Source organism: Ascaphus truei, chromosome 2 (genome assembly GCF_040206685.1).
Source record: "Ascaphus truei isolate aAscTru1 chromosome 2, aAscTru1.hap1, whole genome shotgun sequence".
In the NCBI taxonomy this organism is placed as follows: Eukaryota; Metazoa; Chordata; class Amphibia; order Anura; family Ascaphidae; genus Ascaphus; species Ascaphus truei.
The window spans coordinates 479,581,777-479,604,627 of record NC_134484.1 but is presented as its reverse complement, the minus strand read 5'-3'; the positions used below and the strand labels follow the sequence as shown (position 1 = coordinate 479,604,627).

The following is a 22,851-nucleotide window of genomic DNA, read 5'->3' as shown; positions in this document are numbered from 1 at the left end:
CAGTCACACACATACACGCACATTGGTATCTGACTTTGGGAGTGCGAGACATTTGGGTGGGGGTTACTGGACACAGGGTGGGATCACTATGTGGGAGGTTAGCGTCCGCCGTGGCGCAGAGTGGTTAGCGTCCGCCGTGGCGCAGAGTGGTTAGCATCCGCCGTGGCGCATAGAGGTTAGCGTTCTGTGTGACGCCATATGTGTCTTCTCTAGAGAGGAGCCACGGTTATGTTGAAGTGCGATGATATATGTTATGCTGTGCAGTAAAGACAGTCCTGTTTTATATTTGCTCGCTTTGTGTGATTGTTTCCTGTGAGGGTCTCCTCCCACTCCGTTGGGATCCCTCCCAGGTGGAGGCATTGCACCATGAGATATAATATGTATGTACCCCAGGTTCCCCAAGCGGAGGCTTAGGCTCCTGAGAACCACACAGGTTGCACAGCAGGTAGTAGCGGTTGTATTCATAGGGAATACCCGTTACATATACAAATGGATTTCATTGTTAATAAAATGTAAAAAAAAGCAAATACATTTTAGAATATTTTAATTTTAAGAAGTAAAAATTTTTTGATGACAATTATTTTATAGTAAACAAATTACACCCACACTAAAGGCCCTTTTCTTCACCATTTACAAATACACCCCCCCCCCCCTTTCTCCTGTACACATTAATAGGCCATGGGGAGGCGTGGGTTCATGGGCATAGGTGAGAGCTGAGAGAAATACGGGGGAGGAGAGAAAGGGATTGAGTCATGGTAGAAGGGTTAAGAGGCATGGCAGAGGGGAAGGGGTTAGACTCGGGAGGGGTGAGATTACCAGCTGGAGGATTCCTTACATATGCAGCATGTGAGTCATGGAGCTCCCAGTTCTGCTCCCACTCCACTCACACTCTGTCCTCTCTCTGACACCCTCACACTCTGCAGCTGCTGATAGGAATACCATGGTAATAAGTAATGCGTTACTGCCCATTCTTATTAATGCAGTATTACTATGCTACCAGTGCTGACCAATCCAACTCTGAACAATTAAATGTTCTATCTCATGTATGAATCCTCTTGTGTGTAAGGAGGCTGATTATCTGTGAAAAGCTTTCCCCACATTATGCACATGGAAATGGGTTCTCCCATGAATGAATCCTGTGGTGTGTGAGTAGTTGGCTCATTTGAGAAAAGCTTTTTCCACACTATGTACATGTGAATGGTTTCTCCCCTGTATGAATCCTCTGGTGTCTGAGGAGACTGTTCCTAGCTCTGTATTGTTTCCCACACTCTGAACATGTGAATGGTTTCTCCCCTGTATGAATCCGCTCATGGTTGAGGAGCGCCTTCTTCCGAGGAAAGCTTTTATTACACTCTCTACATGTGAATGGTTTCTCCCCTGTATGAGTCATCTGGTGTCTGAAAAGGTAGCTCTTAGTACTGAATTGTTTTCCACACTCTGTACATGTGAATGGTTTCTCCCCTGTATGAATCCTCTCATGGTTGAGGAGCTCCTTCTTCCGAGGAAAGCTTTTATTACACTCTCTACATATGAATGGTTTCTCCCCTGTATGAGTCATCTGGTGTCTGAAAAGGTAGCTCTTAGTACGGAATTGTTTCCCACACTCTGTACATGTGAATTGCTTCTCTCCTGTATGAATCATCTGGTGTCTGAGGAGACTACGCTTAAATTTAAATTGTTTCCCACACTCTGTACATATGAATGATTTATCTTCTGTATGAATTCTCTGGTGCTCGAGAACGTTGCTCTTAATACTGAATTGTTTCCCACACTCTGTACATATGAATGGTTTCTCCCCTGTATGAATCCTCTGGTGCATAAGGAGGCTGTTCTTAGCAGTGAATTGTTTCCCGCACTCTGTACATGTAAATGGTTTATCCCCTGTATGAATCCACTCATGTTGGAGGAGGCTGTCCTTCCTGGAAAAGCTTTTACAACACTCTGTACATGTGAATGGTTTCTCCCCTGTATGAATCCGCTCATGGCTCCGGCGCTCCTTCTTTGTTGCAAAGCTTTTACTACACTCTGTACATGTGAATGGTTTCTCTCCTGTATGAGTCATCTGGTGTCTGAGGAGGTTTTTCTTAATACTGAATTGTTTCCCACACTCTGTACATGTGAATTGCCCCTCTCCTGTATGAATCATCTGGTGATTGAGGAGGGTCGTCTTGGTACTTAACTGTTTCCCACACACTGTACAAGTAAAAGGATTCACTGCTGTCTGAATCATCTGGTGTGGAAGAAGTTTCCCTTTCAGTGAGAAACCGCTCCCACCATCTGTACATATAAAAGTTTGCTCTCTAGTGGGGACACAAAGGTGTGTGAGCAGGTCTCTGTCCAGTGAGAAGCTTTTGCCACACTGACAACAGAGAAAAGGCTGAGCAATGTGGCTTCTTAAATCGCTTGCATATGTTTTGCTGGACCCATATTTAGAGTCCGTCTCCACTGTGTGCTGTACAAGGTCTGTAAATTCACCATCATGTGGCACTGGTTCCTTGCACGTGTCCAGAATGTGGCAGGAATCATTGTTTTTTGGCACGTCTGGGCTGCGAGGAGTCAGACAGCTTTTGGATGTATCAGAGCTCAAGTTCTGTTCCTCATTCAGGCCGATCTCTAACAGAAGTAAACAAAAAAAGACAGAACAACAGATTGGCGAAACGGAGTATAAAATGTTTCTATTCGCAGATGATGTGATTCTGACCCTCGCGAGCCCCCATATTTCCCTCCCTAGCCTCCATAGACTGCTGGACCAATTTGGCTTAGTCTCTGACTATAAAGTTAATATGGACAAGTCAGAGGCCCTCAATTTATCCCTCCCAATCCCGACGTGGAAACTCCTACAGCTAAACTATAAATATAAATGAAGCTCCACACACATCAAATACCTTGGGGTTAAAATCTCAAATGCTTACAAATCCCTTTACCAGTATAACTATCCCCCTCTATTTGACCAGATCAAAAAAGACTTGGACGCATGGAAAAAGATCCAAATCTCCTGGTTTGGAAGAATAATATTTATCAAAATGAATATCCTCCCGAGATTACTCTACCTTTTCCAAACCCTCCCCATAGCGGTCCCTATGGCAGCCCTGAAGAACATTCAGTCCCATATATTCCAATTTATTTGGAAGGACAAGAGACTGAGGGTCCCAAGATCGGTGATGTTGTCCTCAAAAGCAAGGGGGGGCCTGGGGGTTCCTGATGTGGTAAGATACTATCTAGCGGCACAGTTGAGGCAGGATGTAGTTTGGAATTACGACCCGGCCTCCTCCTGCTGGATGTCAATAGAGTCCCAATACACGTCCCCTCTCCCTCTCCAGGTGTCCTTGTGGTCCTCGGGGGGTAGACAGGGAGGCTCGCGGAAATTCGATATGGGGGCAATGAGATGCACATGGGGCGTTTGGCTTAAAAGCAAAGGGAAGTATGGCTTGTTAGGTTTTCCCTCTCAACGCACCCCTATCTTTGGAAACCCAAACTTCCCACCCGGGTGTTCGCAAAGGCAATTCGGCCAGTTCCAGGGCCTGAAAATTAGACTGGTTGCGGATCTGCTGAGGATGGGGAGAATCCTTACCTTCCAGGAACGTCGAGACAAATACCAGTCTCAAGATCTGCATACAGTATGTTGAAGTTCCTGCAAATTACGCATTTTCTCCTGTCAATCTCCCAAAACTGTAACTTTCTTAATCTAAATAAATTTGAATCCCTATGCATCAAAGGTACCTACCAGAAGGACTGATCTCGGAGATTTATAGGGGGGTGGAGTCGACATCTAAAACCCCGAACCACCAATATATGTTAAAGTGTTCTGCGGACCTCAATCTGGGGATAGACGTGGCCGACTGGGAGGATATCTGGGAATCGGCAGCTAAAACCTCAATTTGCACAGTAACAAAAGAGAATATATATAAAATCATATTCCAGTGGTACTTGACCCCAACTAGGCTGAACCAGATTTTCCCCAGCACACCTGATCTGTGCTGGAGGGGATGTGGACAAAAGGGAGACATGGCCCATATTTGGTGGTCATGTGCAGAGATCCAGAAGTTCTGGTCCATGATCCAGACGCTTCTCCGTGAAACCTCAGGGATCGTTTTTTCCATGGACCCTTTGACCTATGTGCTTGGAAAACCCATTGGGATTCTCCAATCCAGTCCAATAGCCAGACTGGTTTCATCCATTTTTACGGCTGCTACATGTTCTGTAGCAGCAGCCTGGAAACAGGTTAACGCTCCGGCGAGAAGCACGGTAGTTAGGAGGATAAATGCAGTCATGAATATGGAGAAGCTCACAGCCATGCTCCATAAGAAAAAAAACAAACAAAGCGCACAACACTCATCGTGAAAAATGTAATAAACGATGTTTATATATAAGGTGCTTCAAGGTTATGCGTACATCAAGGTAGATTAATCAAGCATAGAGCCACAGAGTGGCAGTTACCAGCATCTGCAACCAGGAACCACCAGAGCTTCACTCTCCTTTCCACCTACAGGTACTGCACCGACACACTTTATTCGAGCAAATACCCAGTATGTACCTGGCAGATACCTGGAATGCGCCGCTCCTCACCTCTGACAAGCCCCGTTGCGTTTGCCTTCCCAGCCATGGTTTATGCCTGGCTGACGGGCGGCTGATCTGTTAAATGATAATGATTAGGATTTAATAGGCTGCAATGCTTCGCGTGTCTACCAGATGGCATAAATTCATGAATTGTAATGCAGTATATATATATATATATATATATATATATATATATATATATATATATATATATACTGTGCAGTATTGCAGCCAGCGGGAATAAAATGCTTCAATCCCTGCCTGGAAAATAACCCAATGCACTCGGGCAGAAAACAGTCACAAACCTCAATACACCCGAGTATACCCGAATTCGTGGGACTAGCCGAGCTCGAATAAAGTGTGTCGCCAGTGTAGGTGAAATGCCAGATAATTGATGACTCTGCCACAGTCTCAATGTCCTGTAAATAGCATCAATGAGTGTTGAGCGCTTTGTTTGTTTTTTTGTTACTAGATTCTAGGGTCTACATCTCATCTACGCTCATCTACATTGGTATATATTTATTTACCTTTTCCACAGAGTGGGGTGTGTTTTTTTGATTTAAATTGACATCACAATTAACACTTTGTATTAAGTATATATTTTAGTGCGCACTTATTTATTTTTTCTATATGCTCCATAAGAGACTGCCTCAGTTCTGGAAAACCTGGGACCTCTGGCTGGTAGCACAGAGCCCTGGCCAAGCTTAGGCTGAAGCCCACCGGCCGCCGCCAGATAGAAAAGACAGAGACCCAGGAGGATCCTACCTCTGCTCCCCTTCCCTCCTTCCCCTACCCACCTCCCCCCCAACCCCATCCTTCCCTGTCTGTTCGTCTCTTTCTGCTCCCTCCCTCCTTCCTTCCCTTCTTTACCTTAACTAGAAAACCTGTAATGGTAAACATCCTGAAGTTACCAGTCATGTGTCCATGACACTGTTTATTGTCTATCTGTATTTATATGTTTCCAATAAATACGATTTTGAAAAAAAAAAAAAAAGACAGAACAAATGTTTTCAATCTGTAAATCAAATTACTGAACGCAAATTACAAATCCAAAACACTGAAGAATCTATTTCACCAATTTTTAATTAACAAAATGTTCTCTTCACCCAGGGTTTTAAAATTGTGGCCCATGGACATTCAGTGGCCCCTAATGAATTTGGTGGTAGTCCCAAAACCCTGAAATGTATTTGTAGCATCTCTCAGTGAAATCATTGATACACAACTTGTATTTATTACTGTATGCGTTATTTAAGGATACATGTACATCCTCCAAATAATTAACACTGAAAATGTCCATGAGAAGTAAAGTTAAGGAACTCCTGGTCTATCATATTAGTGTGTTAATAATATCAACTGAATCAGACAGCAATATATAGTGTAAAGATACTGTAGATGCCCATGTATGTCTTTATATAATGCAGACAGTGTACTCAGCGCTTTACAGCAGAAACAATACAGTACAGGGGATTATAATACAATGGGGGTCATGCACAAAGCAGTGATAAGTGCTTTTAAGTGAGATACATGCCTTTATAGCGTGATACTGCCTGTTGTGAGATTCACAAAGCAGTGATAACACTGCAGTATCGTGCTATAATTGCTTTTTTCTTAACAGCACTTATCACTGCTTTGTGAATCTCATAGCAGACAGTATCACACTATAAAGGCATTTATCTCACTTAAAAGCACTTATCACTGCTTAGTGCATAACCCCCAATAAGTGCAACAAACAGACAATAGGAACGGAAATCCCTGCCCTGGAGAGCTTACAATCTAAGTGATGCAGTGACTACACTGCCCATGTAATCTTCTGCCATAAGACCCACATAAACTAAACTGCTCTATTTTGCCTCATATTTTGCCCGTCAAAAATAGTATTCATATAATTCCCAAGCACGCGGCCTTGGTGTAATATTTGTCTCCTCTCTTTCCTTCTCCTCTCACATTCAGGCTGTTGATAAATCTGGCAGATTTTCTCTGCAACATTTCCACCGTCTGCTCTCTCCTAAAACTCTCCTGCATACGCTCATCTTCCCACTATGGAGACTTTCTCCTCTCTGGCCTGCCCTTCTCCCAACGCCACTCTACAAACTATTCAAAACGCCGTTACTAGAATTCTCTCACTATCTTTTTGGTCCTTCTCTATCCCTCCTCTTCTCATGAGATCCTTTCAGTTTCTCCCCATCAAACACTGCATTACTTAGCAGATTCTCGTTCTCTGTACGTTCTTCTATCCCCTCCTACATCTCAGCTTTTATCTCCTTCTATACCCCTTCTAGCTCTGCTGAGGGCCGTCTCCTCTTTGCTCCATTTGTCTCTTCAGAACTCTCACATCTAAGGCTACGGCCCCAGTCCTCCCTGTTGCACGCACACCTGGCAGCATGGCAGTGCATGCAGAGACTACAGTCACGAACGACTGTCTGTAGGGGAGAGCAGGAAGCGGGGCCATAACGGGGAGCGCGGCCATGATGGGGCATATCTGCCCTGCCATTGGCTGCATGTTGCCACGCGACCTCTGGCATGGGAAGACAACATTTGTGTCTTCCCTGTCAGCGTACGCGGAACAGCGCTTTGCGCGGCCACACACACAGCCACTAGGGCCTGCCTCAGAGGGCCGGGGTGTGTGGCGCGCATGCGCCTCCGTCACCATCGGGAACTCAGCCTTAAACCTGTCTCCTAGCTGTGCAATTCCCTCACCTTCAACCTTCACCAACCCGCATCCCTACCAATCTTCAAGTAATGCCTGAAATCTCATCTCTTCAATTAATCATTTGCTTAGTTTGGGTCTCTGGCTAGTCCTTGCAATTCTGATGCACTTTCGTCTTTCCTGAAAATGTTTTATATTGCACTTGCTCTTATTGCATTCTGTAAATCTCCCTTTATTCCATTTAGATTGTAAATTCTGTGGGTCAGTGTCAGGGTAGCTGTACAGGGTTATAATATACGCCAAATAACTGGGTTGAATTGAATACGACTGTGATATCATAAAGAAAGTTTATTCCTTAAACTAAGATGAACACACAATATTGGACAAATAACAAACGGAATATTTACACTTACTTAGGAAGGGGACAATGAAGTAATCAGGATTCAGATTAGCAATTCATCAGGCATCAGGTGTCATTCAGATGAAATAACGAAGAACACTGGGCATAGAGCTTACCATCGTTTTTATGTGATTTGGGCTCTATACCCTAACATTGGGTCTCAGGTATTGGTTAACAATTATCTATACCCTATTGTCACGAGAGAACAGACAATACATAGAATAACCGGGCCAGTTTGAACAAGACTAGGATATAGTAAATCTGAATGAGTTTATTTCCTATGAGAACAGACAATACATCAAGCAAATAACATTACAGAAAAATTTACACTTATTGGGGTTGGACAAGGAGATATTCAGCCGAATAGCAGCTCCTTAGTTGTTATAGGTCACAACAAGCACAGGAATAAGGGGTGCAAGCAACTATATAGATGCAGGCCCCCCATTCCTAACATGGCAGTGTTATGGATTACAGGTGTTTTCTGGCATATAACGCATAATGAATACAGGTCACAGGTACATATATACATAGTATCATTGTAAGGCCTAGTATAGCTTAGAGTATACTGTTAAAATCCTGGTTTTCTTGTTTTAGAAATAATAGCTTGTTTTGCTCAGAAGTGGCAGGATATTGGGACAGGTTACATAGACATAAAAGGGGAACTAACACCGGTAAACACGCCGTGGTTTGAACGGTAATTTATGAAATATCATATGTCACTAACTGTAATTCCTAGAACGTAAACATCATACGTCACTAAATGTAATTCCTAAATCATAAACATCATACGTCACAAACCACAGAGCATGGACACATGACACGTACGCAGCAGATAATGCACCCTATAATAGGTTTGCCCGACTCCATGTTAGAGAGAGAGAACCGAACTTAGGTGTGAAGTCACACAGATGAGACTTGAGCTGGGACTGGCTGACCTATCGTAATATTTTTTGGTTTGTGAGTATTGACAATGCATATCTAGTTATAATCTCTGCATAGTTAGGAATGGATTGGTAACATACTGTAACTGCTAGCCATTAGCTTATAAGAAGCTTGTTCTGATATTTTTGATATTTCTGATATTTCTGAATATTGTTGTGATACAATAAATGATAAACCTTTTCTTATACAAACTCTGAGTAACCTTTCTTTATAATAATCTCACGATACCCTCCATAATATCATAATATGTGAGAGTGTGGCCGAGACTTTTTCAAGTGCAACATTGTGGTTTGTGTTCTCTGCTTAGTGCAGGATATAACTTACCATAAGGCGACACTTGATAAAGGAAGGTAGGTTTCTGAACCCAGATTATGGCGCTCCAACGTGATTAATTACTCATGAGTTGTATAATAAATCTTACGTTACCCATTTAATCTTGAAAGTACACATGTATGCTATTTCCTCTTTATAAAAGAGAAGGTACAATTTTCATTATATATATATATATATATATATATATATATAGTATATCATTGCTGTTACGGATTTTGCACGAGTTGCAGATCTGAATGTTTTAATGAGGAGTCAGTATCAGAGAGATCTGATTAACGGTGAAACTCTGGCATTTGAAATTCAATTTGGCCCGTGGGGACCTGGGGCAAGATACTGCTATCTAACAAGACACTCCTACACCACAGACTACACCACAAACTACACGCTTTGAACAGCAAGCTCGTAATGAGGGTGCAGTGTCCAGATATAATCTGAGACAATACATTAAAACTCCTGACAGATATGGGCAAGGCAAGGCTAGCGAAATTAAATTTCGTGACAAGCGTACAGGTTTTGCTACGCAGACTTCAGGACTAACAAATAGCCAACGTGAGGTTAAGCAAGCTGCAGCAGCGACACCGGCGACCACAGAGAAGTTTGTTGGGAAGATAACTCACTTCCCTGCAGACTTCCTCTTTGAGGAATGACAAACTTAACGTTACACATTCACTACAAGGGAAAAGATTATAATGGCCTATTAGACACACAAGCCGAGTAGAGTATACTGTTAAAATCCTGGTTTCAGGATTCAGTTCAGTTATTGGTGAACAATTATCTTGTCCCAATCACCGGTTGCCAGGTAACGCAAGAAGCTGGGTTTACCCAGCCCCTCAGTAATACACCCCTCCCCTGTAGCTACTTGGCCAGGCCATTTATAAAAAACTATGACCTGATGCCATCGTTGCCATCCTGTCTAGCAAAAATGCTTATTGGGCAGGGGTCTTTCATGTAGGGTGTTATGTTTGACAGGTCACAATGGTTAGTATCCATCTGTGAGAGCTGGCTGCATAGGCAATGAGGCGAGTCACTTCCCCGGATGTACAGGCTTTTTCTCACCTCTGAGGAACTTCTCCACACCAAAGTCTTTCAAGTAGCCTCCTTTGATCAGCATATGGCCTCATTAACACATCAGAGGACTCATAACTCACACTGCCTTTCTGAATAAAAATATGGCATAAACTATTACATGGGGAAATCATACTTTCTATTGGTAAGAAGGGGTTAACAATCCCTGGGCCGCCTGCTATAGGTGGGATTTAACTTGTGTCCAAGTATCACCATTATAGCATGTATACAATGAAAGATATCATTTTTTCACTTTATCCATTGTCAGGAATACAATACAATACCATTTCTCCCTCTCTCCATGTTAATACATAACATAGCAATTAATTCTACTGAAGCAGGGGGATGCAGATCAACATATACACAATATGGTTAACCCTTTCCCTCCTGACATGATTTACACACACATACAGTAGTAATATAACAGACTGCTGGGGAAATACATCTCTGACCTGGGGCAATTCTGCTGAAGCAGGGGGATGCAGATCAACATATACACAGATCCCATTAAACCCTCATACCCCAATTATGACACATATTACCTTTTGCCAGCTAACGTGGGAAGCACTTTGGTACCTGCCCCCAGGTAGCTGGCCCATGCGCACAATCCCTTAGTCAGGCTCCCATTTTCCCAACCCCACTTAAAAGAGTTGGCGTCTATAAGTCTGCCAGATGGGGATCTGGGCCGGGTAAACCTGACTAAAGGTGCGAATTACGACACTTCATGTGAAAGGCCATGTCCTGCTTTCTCTCCACCCTGTATACACAAACCGGGGGGGGATGAGCCTTTGATCAGTGGCCTTTGTGTAGACATACTGTCACCCCCTGACCATTAACATACCGTATGGGTCAGTAGTTTTCGCGGGCTTTACACTAGGCATGAAATAGTGAATTCACAATATTTTATATACAATAAAATATTCAATTCGGTTGGCCCGAGCGGGCTACAAATTGCCATACCCTCATGCCGGAGGGGACTCTACATGGTGGAAAATTTTCAGCTCGCTGGGACCCACCGAACCGGAGATAACAATATATCATTTAAACACCACATGTTGGACATATTGCAGAACCACATTTTAAACAGTTACCCATACTCTGTTCGGTTGATCGGAGGGCTGGAAATTGCCATGCAATCATGCCGGAGCAGTTACTGCATGGTGGCCAAATCCCAGCCCTCACCGAACCGGAGATATGGGTTTTAGGTTTTCGCACTTTCGCACTTGGTGTTTTAAAACCAAGTGGCTTTTCTCCGCCATTGCGGTCAATGGGGCGACCCTAGTGGCGGGCGCGACCCTTTCCCGTGGCCATTGCCCATCGGACCCAGTTGGGGTCGAGTAAGGAGTTTCCCCTGAGCTAGGGGCAAAAAGAATTGGACCGCTACCTGCCCTAGGACCGGAGTTACAATTTTAATATGTTTGAACTTGGCCGTGACCAAGTTCCCACGGTAATCTACGGATCAAAGCTCTTTCCTTGAAATTGTATCCGTATTCGGAGATTGCGGTTTGGCCGACAGCCAACTCATTCTTGGAGAGCGGACTCGAGGAATCCCCATTGAAAGGCATTACGCCATTCACTTCAATGGAGAAGTTCCGCTCATCCTCTCGGGAGCCATCTGCTGGTCTTCTTCGATATCGGGCCAAAACCCTTGAAATCTCCATAGACATTCATGGAGCTCCAATGGCGACCTATGGAACGGCTGCAAATGGGGGGTAAAAAGGCAGGAAGGGGAACAAAGGGCCATAAACATGTAAACACCATTAACCCTTTCCCTCCCGACCTGATCCCATGTGTTTGTGTTTGGTGCATACACTGTAAGGGGAGAAATACATGTAACCAGGGGAGAAACACATTTTGCACTGAGGCAGGGGGGGAGCGGTGTGCCGGTGTCTGCAGGGGGGGGGGGAGGTGTAGCGTTGGGCGGTGACAGGGGCCCGCCGAGTGGAGGGACTGTGGGGTGCCGGCAGCTGGCAGGACAGCAGGTGTGCGGGTGGACTGCGAGTGGTCGAAGGGTGGTGGTGGCCCGGCAGCTGGTGGGACTGCGGGGGGGGCAGTGGCCCGGCACCTGGCGAGACTGCGGGGGGCTGATGGTGGGGGCAGCGGCCCTGCCCCGCTGCAGGCACCTGTCAGTCCCACAATGGCTGCTCGTGCGCGCGCCGGAAGCTTAGCCCAGCTGACTTCTGGTGTTGCCGAGAGACCTGGCACCGGGTGCAGCGTTTTTATTGTTAGTATTTTTTTTTTTTAACTGGCTCGCCATGGCCGGGTCTCCTGACCCACGGAGCCAGGGACGCCAACACCGGCAGACCCCCCCTGTTGGCGGCCCTGTGTAGGATTGTGTGTGTAGGGCCATTTAAAAACTGCCATTTAAAAACAAACAAACAAACAAAAAAATGCTGCACCCGGTGCCGGGTCTCTCCGACGGCAGCACCGGAAGTCAGCTGGGCTAAGCTTCTGGCACGCCGGCGTGAGAGGGAGGCCCGGCGCACGCGTGAGCAGCCAGCGTGGGACAGACAGGTGCCTGCAGCGGGGCAGGGCCGGCGACAACTGCTGTGACCTGCCACCGCCCCCCCCCCCCCGCAATACTGCCAGTCGCCAGGCCCCCGTCCCCCACCCCCCCTCCCCGCAGTGCCGCCTGCCTCCAGGCCCCCACCCCCCGCAGCACCGCCAGCCGTAAAAATATATTTACAAAGTACATACTAGGGATATTTCTTGCTACAGGATACATACCAGAACATTATACATTGAAAGTATATATTTATATTCTGAGTAACTGTGTGTGTTACACTGGTAGCCCACCCTATCCTAAGTATTTTGTTATTAGACAGCATAGATACTTGTAGCGCCGTTCATTGTGATGAATAACACTATAATATAGGAATAGATATAATTATATATATATATATATATATATATATATATATATATATATATATACATATATATACATATATATATATATATATACAGTGTTCGACAAACCTATACATTTGCACGCCCCGGGCGAGTGGATTTAACATCGTGGCGAGCTCCTATTGGCCCAAGCAGCACACGTGTGGTACTAGGGGGCGAGTAGATTTTTTGGTGATTTGTCGACCACTATACACTGCCGACACGTTTTATTCGAGTGGGGCTAGTTCCGCAAGCCGGGGGATGCCCCGGCTTGCTAGCCCCACTCCCTCGGCGTGCCGCGCGTCACCGATGCGCGGTCACGCGTCATCAGGTGTCAGCGCCCCCTGCACGCGCGTCCAGGGCTCCCCGAGGGAGCCCTGGTGTCCCGCGATCGCGGGACGGCGGCAGGGGGTTCCGGGGGACCCGGCGGACCCGGCAGCAGTAGGGAGAGCGCCCCGATCGGAGGGCGCTCTTCCGCTGCTTCGGCGCGCGCCCGGCACCCTCCGGCGCGCGCCAGGTTACTGCTGCGGCAGAGAATGGGCAAATGCTCGAATAAACTCTGCCGCAGCAGTATATATATATATATACTCCCAGTTCAAACCCAGTTCTCGTCCCAGTTCAAACCCAGTTATATATATATTTATATATATTTTTGGTGTAATATTAATAGCCTGTCATAAGCTATCGTCACAATAGCGCAATTTATTTTGTCTACTTCGACATCTCAATACCCGAGGATATCCTTCTATATGGAGTATATATATTTCCAGTGGCTATTGAGTGGGTATTGAGATGTCGAAGTAGACAAAATAAATTGCGCTATTGTGACGATAGCTTATGACAGGCTATTAATATTACACCAAAAATATATATAAATATATATATAACTGGGTTTGAACTGGGACGAGACTTAGATATGATAAAATATCATTTATTCCTTGATAAAGGTGAACACAACAGATTATACAAATAACAGGCAAAATATAGACACTTACTTAAAGATGGAAATGATGAAACAGTCACATCTGGACTGGCAGTTCATACAGCACTCTTCATCATGCCAAGACATTGCATAGCATTTCTCTCAGCAATCAGGTAGCAATTCAGATGATATCAGAAGACCAACATGGATATCTGGGTTACCACAAGTTATATGCCCTTTGTAACTCTATCCTTAACATTTAAGTACAGGTGATTGGTTTGCAATTACCTCCAGCCACTCTCTAACGTGGGAATACATTTTGATACATGCCCCCCTGCTAGTGGGCAAATGCGCAGTAGCACTCTGGGGTCTCATTTCTGCAGCCCCACATTTGCATCAGGAATGCCAGCCAGTCTACTAAACGAAATTCCTGGCAGGAAACCCTTTGTTGAAAGGTGTGAAATGGGACACTTAAAGCCTGCTCTGGTTTGAGTCCCCTCCGCCCTCCTGTGAACAGTGTAGGTGACAAAATCCTTTGAACAATACTTAAGTCCTAGACATTGGGTCGCCTCTCGGACCATATGCTACCCTGGTATGCAAAGGAATTTCCTCTGGGTTCCGTCCCTACCTTGGGACACAGTATTAAAGATAAAACATAAACGTATTAAAATATCTGGTTCCGTTGGGTCCAGCGGGTCCAAACTTCCCAGTTCTCAATGCCGGAACTGGGACACCCTATGGTCCAATTTGCGACTTGCTACGACCTTCGGAACCGGAGTTACACAAATACACGTTAAACCGTTTCTCATTTTATTATAAAAATCTCCGCTAAAAAGAAATCTCAGCGTTTCACTAAATCTCCATTGAAAACAACGGGCTCCGCCGCCATGGGTTTCAATGGAGCAACTCCGCCGTTGTAGTCAATGGAGTTTCCTGCCATAGACTTTCAATGGGGAACCACCGCCATTGAAGTCTATGAGAAAATCCACAAATCTTTACATTCGTCCACACTCCGTCTGGTTGGTCTGAGGGGGCTGGGAAGGGGCATGCATTAAAGCCGGAACCTTGGCTACATGCCACCCAAATCCCATCCCTCTGGGCATTCCAGAACCGGAGATATGGACTTACACTTTTCAACATTTTACACTTAGTCATTTTTCCGCCACGCGGCTTTTCCCCCATTAGAATCAATGGCAAAAGTCCCAAACTTTCAAGGGGGTCCATACTCCATCGGGTTGGTCCAAGAGGGTCAAGGATGGTTCTGCAGCCATGCCGGAGAAGTGCCTACAGGTACCCCAAACCCTGGCCCTCTGGAGCCTCCAAAACAGGAGATATGGATTCCTAAATTTCAGCTTTTTACACTTAGCCGTTTTCTTGAGCTGTTTCTGCCGCCGCCATTGGAACCTATGGCGCGACCCGCTCTTTTCGGTTCGACCCTTATCGGGGGTCCAGGATTCGGGGACCCGGTTGTGGTCGAGTGGGGGGAGGTCTAGTAACTAGGGGCAAAAAGAATTTTATTTCAAGCTGCTCTAGAACTGTTTATTCCCATGCCACTTGTCGTTGAACTTGACTTGTAAGTGATCAAAGCTCTCTTTTAGAAATTGTATCCGCTTTGCGTTTTTGCGGTTTGGACGGCAGCCAACTCGTTCCTGGAAAGCTCCGTCGAGGAAACTCCATTGAAGTCAATGGGCCCCTTGACTTACAATGGGAAACCGCCGCTCTCCCTCTCGGACGCCACCTGCTGGTCTTCACAGGAAACAGGACCAAAACAGCAAGATCCGCCATTAGAAAGCATTGAGCCCTAATGGAGGCCTATGGGGACCTGCAAAATGGTGCCTGAAAAGGCGGGAAAATTACACAAAGGACTATAATCATTAACGAACTATTAACCCTTGTGCTCCCGGATGGATCCTAGTGTGTGTGTGATGCAGACACTGATATAACAATAAAACATGGGGACAGGGAAATATACATTTTCATGTTATAACAAAGGTTAAATCACATTTCTGGACCTCAGCCCAGTTAACCCCTTGTCTCCCTGGTGAGGTTAGAGGGTGGCCAATTGGGGTGTAACCCCTTTAATCCCGGGCCAAAGCCTCTCGAACGTCACAGCTATACCGGATGACACACATATTAATGTGATAACTAGTCTTGAAATAATATACCAAAAATTAAGTCTACTTACTCCAATAGGGATTATTAAACAATACACACTGTAAATAATAGCACAGAGTCACAAATTAATTGATGAAATAAAATTTTATTGTTTTTTATTTTAACTGGGTATGCCGATTTAGAATCAATAGATAGCCATTTGTAGAGCAAGTGATTCTGCTGGGACAAACTGTCCAAATAAATACGATATATGGAAATATAGAGTGCAATTTGGTGGAGGATTCTTTTTTGAATCTTCTTTGATCATACCCTGTATTTTACGAAAAAGAAACCAGCTCACGCAGGGGAGGTAGAATTTCTAACAAAGCCTTTCTTGAGGTTCTCCTGAATATATTCTGACATGGCTTTAGTTTCAGGAAGGGACAAAGGGTAGGACTTGGCCTTGGGAAGGATGGTGGCGGGCAAAAAATCTATGGGGCAATCGAAGGGACGATGGAGGGGGGAAGAGTCTCCGAAAAGACCTTGTCGAAAACATCCAAAAATTCAGATTAAGCCTCAGGGAGGGAAGATTTACCAGATTTGGTGGTCTCTACACCCGCTAGAATCTTTACTGGGGTTACCGTAGTCTCTTTAAGAGAGAAATCCAATCGTAAGGGTTCCTTAGCCATCCAATCTATATGAGGATTGTTACGCTGTAACCAAGGTAACCCCAGGATTACCTGCACTGAAGGGGAATTTATTATAACCAGAGAAATTTCCCCCGAATATCCATCCTTTGTGGAGAGGAGCAAGAGTGGTGTTTCCAAAAAGAGATGAAGGCTGGTTGGAGGGGTCGTCCATCTATGGCCTCGAGACCGACAGGTACCGACTTCTCTACCAGAGGGATGTTGTGTTTGGTAGCAAAATCCTGATCCAAAATTTCCCCCAGACCCGGAGTCGACGAATGCAGAGGCAGGTATGCGGAAGTTGGGACCATCGAGGTAGATTGGGAGCATAACTTTTTTTGGCAGGTTACTTTAGTAGAGGGAAGAGAAGAAATAGTACCCAATGAGACCCCCTCATACCTCATTGGGCGCTGGAGTTTCCCGGCTTCGAAGGACAGCGATGCAAGTGTTGCCCATAGGACCCGCCTTAGAAACATAGCCCCTCGTCTCTCCGGCGTAGTCTCTCAGAGGAAGAGGGTTGATGACTCCCCAACTGCATGGGTTGTGGGGCCTCTAAGGCCGGGAGAGAAGTAGGGGGATTTCTGTGAGCAAGAGGCAAAGGGGTGAGAGAACAAGAATGTTGACGTTTGACACGTCTTTCCTGGCTACGTTGGTCTACCCTAATACATACTGCTATAAGATCTTCAAGGGCGGAAGGCCTCTATTGAGCGGCTAACTCATTCTTCAAGGATTCGAAGAGTCCTTGCCAGAAGGCGGCAGATAAGGCCTCGTTGTTCCAACCTGTCTCTGCAGCAATCGTCCGGAACTACAAAACATATTTAGCCAGCGACCTGTGCCCCTGCGAGCTATGAAATAAAGAAGAAGCAGCAGTAATTTTACGATAAAGAGTGTTAAACATGTGTTGAAATTCCTTCTTGAACTCTGCAAAGTTCTGTGTAAGTTCTGGTCTTAATTCCAAAATGGGGGATGCCCATGCTAGGGCATCACCAGTCAGCAATGCAATAATATAAGTTACCTTAGCTTTGTCAGAAGTGAAACGAGTGGGTGTTAGCTCTAATTGTATGTCGCATTGCTTTAGAAAACCTCTACAAGCATGTGGATCACCTGAATATTGTTTTTTATGTAGGGAGGCGTGGTTCCAGTGGTACTGAACCCTCTGAGGTGGCAGACAAAGTAGCAGGCCTGATGACTCTAGATTTGGGTAGTTGGAGAGAAAGTGTATCGAACTTTTGAACCAGGAAAGCAACTAGATTATGGAGAAATTGTGTTCAGAAATAGAGGAGAGGGCTTGGTCCACCTCAGGGGGGTCTAGGTTTGTAGGAACCGGATATTTAAGGGAACAGGAACCAATAGGAGAGGGGCGGAATGGAAGCGCGGTCCCAGCGAGGACCGGTATAGGGCGCAGGAGACAAGGAGGTCATTAGTACTTGCCCCGCGGCTCGTGATGGTGGCGCGATGTCACGCATGCGGGCCGCGCTCGCAGAATGCGTGACTCACCGGCGGGGGCGGATGAGACCTCCGTGGAGTGTGTACAAGAGGAGCGGGTACAAGCGCGCTCTGTAAGCCCACCACAAACATATGCCCTGTATAAGGAATTTATCAAGTTGCAGAAAATATGTATCAAATCCGCTGGTTCCTCACATGATATGGCCCCCGACCCATCAAAGACATATTCAGCTAGTATTATCCTCATTGTTAGATGTATAAACTCTAGCTGTATTAGGAGTTAACGCCTCATCTTCAATATAGTGTCCATTTTGTTTGGAAACCAGTATTATGCAGATTAGATAATGAATTATTTATTTAAAATCAATGAAAAACAGAACTACAATATTCCAATTAGTGCCAGTCAAAAAAATGACTAATGAAAAAATGTACCAGTGATTGCAGTCCAGCCAGATATGTCAAATGACCATAGTATGATAACTTTCATGAACTCCTCGGAGCTATCACACTTTGTAAGTCAAGTCGAGCAAAGAAAAGATAGGAGTAGAACACCCCCAAGTAATGCTTCCCTGAGGCAAGTCCGGATATATATAGAATGAAGATAATGAAATCCCAGACGGTATAATAAACATTCAGAGGATATGAATCACAAAGTTCAATAAAGTATAGAGTCTTGTTAAAGTATTTCCACAGTGTTCTCAGAATATACACATAGCCTGCAGGTTAACTGGCCTATTCCTAAAGGCACGATATTGTTAACATGCACTGCATGGGCCTGGTGGTTGAACAGTAGTACATGTGGATATTGAAAATAAACTTGTACTCACTCAATTGTGTTTCTCCTCGCGGACCGTCCGCGTGCTCCAGCTGAAAGAGTGTCCATAGAGCCACGGTGTGTGAGGCGGTGCACCAGCGAAGGGAAAAATCGCGGCTGGACTGCGTGTTACTGGTACAAAAATACTTTATTTGTGGCACATAAACAGCAAGGGGAAGAGACCCCTGACGCGTTTCGCGTACCGTTTGCGCTTTATCGAAGAGTGAAAAGACAATAATACAATCAACCCTAAATACCCATGGTGTCCCCGTCCCGTGACCAAAAGAATCAAAAACCACCCCACGCCTGAGGTGTACATAACCTCCTCCACCCACAATCACAGGCGGGGAGGTATTACACAGGACCAGGGGATCCTGGGTATGTAAACAATAACATTGATTGAATGCGGGACCGTCCCTTTAGAGAGCACATCACTCATAAAGGCATTACATAGTTGGAGCTTTGTACCACAATCAACTTACACATAACATCTATAAATAAAAAAAAACATGAATTCCTCTCGCGATGGCACGGCGTCAAAGGACGTCGCGGGTCATGTGACGTCACGTCACCCCACCGCGCCATTTGACGCGCGTTACAATTGTGGAGTGTGACGTCACATGACCCTGCGGCGTTGCCCTGGCGACACGTCACCGAAGACCCGGCTGGCAGCAGGTGAGTTACAGAGGCCTCACGCCTCCTCCCGTCTCCGTAACCATTGAGAAAGTTGTAATTTGTGTTTTGGAGACGTCTCTTGCTACGTCAGGCAAAGGGGAAGGCAGAGGGGCGGAGACAAGAGCAAGGGGGAAGGCAGAGGGGCGGAGACAAGAGCAAGGGGGAAGGCTGTAACGGAGAGGAGTTGTAATTTGTGTTTGTATGCTGAATTTACTTTACTTTTACTTTAAATAATGGGAGACTTTACTATTTTAAAGTTGTTAATATAGTGTGTTTCACTTGACAAACACACAAACATCTCCCTGCATCAGAAGCTATCTGCCTGTCATATGGTGAGACCGTCGCTGTAAAAATCAAATTCCACTGACTACAGAGAATGAGGTTGCGCCGTCACCGTTGCGCCTACTATAAGCGCATGCAACAGATTCAATGCATTTGTTCTGAAGCTACGTCGTGTCGCCATAAGCGCAGCCTACGGGGGCGGCCCCAGTAACTTCTACAGCGCACGTGCGTTCAAGCCCCACCCCCCCAGTAAATCCGGCCCCAGTTCCTACCTTGTCACGCACCTTTCCCCAGCGGTGCGCGACATGTTTTGAGGCAGGCAGGGAAATTTGAGATCGGAGTTTGCGAAGGAGGCGTGCCCACACCCCCGCCAGCGGTTCAGCCAATGAGGGTGAATTAGCCGCGTGAGGTCATGGCCACGCCCCTGCAAACTCATCGCCACGCCCTCTCCCATCGCAAACGCTCCCTCTCCCCCCAGACCGCAGTGCAGCGCACGTGCCACCCCCCTGCCGGGCGCGCGTGCCACAGTGCTGACTGAGACCTCACCCTAAGCCTGGAGGCGCGGTTCAAAGCTCTCACGTTGGCACGCCAGAAGCTTAGCCCAGCTGACATCACCGGCACTATAAGCGCAGCCTAAGCCTGCATCAAGTTATAGCCTCGTTAAAGTGAAGAGAGCTACTAATGTATCTCTTCTGTCCGGTATGCTACAAAATCAGCCCTTACGCATCATGACGCCCTTACCACCTGACGTACGTTTCTCGTCTACGCTTTTTCGAAGGTGGGTCCGCACCGTCAGCGTCAGGATATTTATAGGTTAGTTGTTGCTATGACAATGGGCTCAGCATTAACCCTTATCATTGCTGGTTGATATTGAAATCGCGCTAGTCTGTAAGGCACTGACAGCACCGCAGTGTGCATGTTAGTACAGCATCTACACTGCCACTCCTTATCTTATTGTATGTGACCAATCTTATAATCATTTGTAATATTACCATTAAAGGGCTTTAAGAATACAACTTATCACACTACACTGCGAGTGCATTCAAAGGGGATTTCTTTTTGTATCACTTATGCCTATTAGCCCTATTGCCCCACAGTGAATACACTTCACTTATCAGGCTGCAGCGGGAGTCTTCCTTTCCTAACCCCTCCACCCACTTATCCTTCCCTACCCATAGTGCTCTTTGGGTAATACCCAGCATACATCTCACCATATTTCTTTGCGTTGTCTGAAGCTTCTGAATTATCGTCACATTCAGGGTCTCGGTTTCACATCCATACATGAGCACAGGCAGAATACACTGGTCAGACAGGGGAAGGGTCCCTTAAATTTGTTTTTACGTTATGCGTTTTATCGCATCTATTGATGGTCAGACGCCCATAACTCTGCATTTCCAACCTTTATACGTGTCTGAGAGCCATATTGCACTTCTAACTCTGCTGCATGTGGTTTGTCCCAGAACACCCAGCAGGCCTGGGGACTTCCTATGAGAGGCAATTAACCATACATATTCGCTAAATGTGACCATGCGCCTTGTAACAAGATAACACCCCTCTGTGCAGACAAAGGGGAAAGGTACTCACCAGAGGCAGGAAATGGAACAGTCTCACTCTTTATTGGGGTCAGATGTTCCTCAGTGTTCGCCTCTTCTTTCTCCGATTTAATCTCGAAACTCTCCAGCACAATCACTGGGAAACCTGGCAATAAGAAAAGGGAGATCCATCATGTAAAGCTGGGAGTGGGGGTGCTTCTTGTGATTTCATCTCCCCTGATATTGGTATAATACAGTATAATACAATATCTCTTGTAAAAACATATATTACTAGCCCTTCTGGCAGAAAATGACAGAGTTTAAGATATATTTTCTTCTTACCTGCTGAAGATTATATAAGAAAACAAGATTAGTTTGGGTGTTTGACTCACAAAATTGCAAAATAATCACATATTCCCCCCTTGCAGATTTCAGACACCAAAATATCTCCTTTACTTACTTAATCCATGCTGGCAGTGGGCAGTGCTGCTCTGGAGGTGCTGGGAGTGGGCAGCGCTGCTCTGGAGGTGCTGGGAGTGGGCAGCGCTGCTCTGGAGGTGACAAGTTAACATCCCTTTGTGCAGACAAAGGGGGAAAGGGACTCACCAGAGACAGGAAATGGAACAGTTTCACTCTTTATTGGGGTCAGATGTTCCTCAGTGTTCGCCTCTTCTTTCTCCGACTTAATCTCTAAACTCTTCGGTACAACCACTGGGAAACCTGGCAACAAGAATAGGAAAATACATCATGTAAAGCTGGGAGTGGGGGCGCTTCTTGTGATTTCACCTCCTCTGATATTGGTATAATATAATACCTCTTGTAAAGAAATGTATTACTAGCCCTTCTGGCAAAAACATGAAATAAAAGTTGAAGATATATTACCTTCTTACGTGCTGATGGTTCTATAAGAAAACAAGATTAATTTGGGTGTTTAACTCGCATAACTGCCAAATAATCAGATATTCCCTCCTTGCATATTCCAAAAACACCAAAATATCTCCTCTACTCACTTAACAAGCGTGGATCCATGCTGGCAGTGGGCAGTGCTGTTCGGGAGGTGCTGGCAGTGAGCAGTGCTGCTCTGGAGGTGCTGGCAGTGGGCAGTGCTGCTCTGGAGGTGCTGGCAGTGGGCAGTGCCGCTCTGGAGGTGCTGGCAGTGGGCAGTGCTGCTCTGGAGGTGCTGGCAGTGAGCAGTGCTGCTCTGGAGGTGCTGGCAGTGGGCAGCGCTGCTCTGGAGGTGCTGGCAGGGGGCAGTGCTGCTCTGGAGGTGCTGGCAGTGAGCAGTGCTGCTCTGGAGGTGCTGGCAGTGGGCAGCGCTACTCTGGAGGTGCTGGTAGTGGGCAGTGCTGCTCTGGAGGTGCAGGCAGTGGGCAGTGCTGCTCTGGGAGGTGCTGGCAGTGGGCTGTGCTGCTCTGGAGGTGCTGGCAGTGGGCAGTGTTGCTCTAGAGGTGCTGGCAGTGGGCATTGCTGCTCTGGAGGTGCTGGCAGTGAGCAGTGCTGCTCTGGAGGTGCTGGCAGTGAGCAGTGCTGCTCTGGAGGTGCTGGCAGTGGGCAGTGCTGCTCTGGA

General features: G+C 46.0%; 1 protein-coding gene across 1 annotated transcript; it reads right to left on the bottom strand.

Annotated features, from left to right (window-relative positions):
• Positions 1 to 527: 527 nt before the first annotated feature.
• On the bottom strand, positions 528 to 22,313 carry LOC142488309 (uncharacterized). The gene is made up of 4 exons (XM_075588678.1): positions 22,295 to 22,313; positions 21,891 to 22,004; positions 21,337 to 21,450; positions 528 to 2,613 (listed from the first exon to the last, which is right to left on the bottom strand). Exons 1-4 carry the CDS (start codon positions 22,311 to 22,313, stop codon positions 1,184 to 1,186), a joined length of 1,677 nt encoding a protein of 558 aa, XP_075444793.1. The 3' UTR covers positions 528 to 1,183.
• Positions 22,314 to 22,851: the final 538 nt, after the last annotated feature.

Bases quoted from the DNA above. Each gene is read 5' to 3' on its own strand.
- LOC142488309 (XM_075588678.1), bottom strand. The intron at 21,451-21,890 runs GTGAGTCCCTTT...TCTTATTGCCAG, and splicing joins TGTTCCATTTCCTGTCTCTG to GTTTCCCAGTGATTGTGCTG. The intron at 2,614-21,336 runs GTGAGTACCTTT...TACTTCTGTTAG, and splicing joins TGTTCCATTTCCTGCCTCTG to AGATCGGCCTGAATGAGGAA.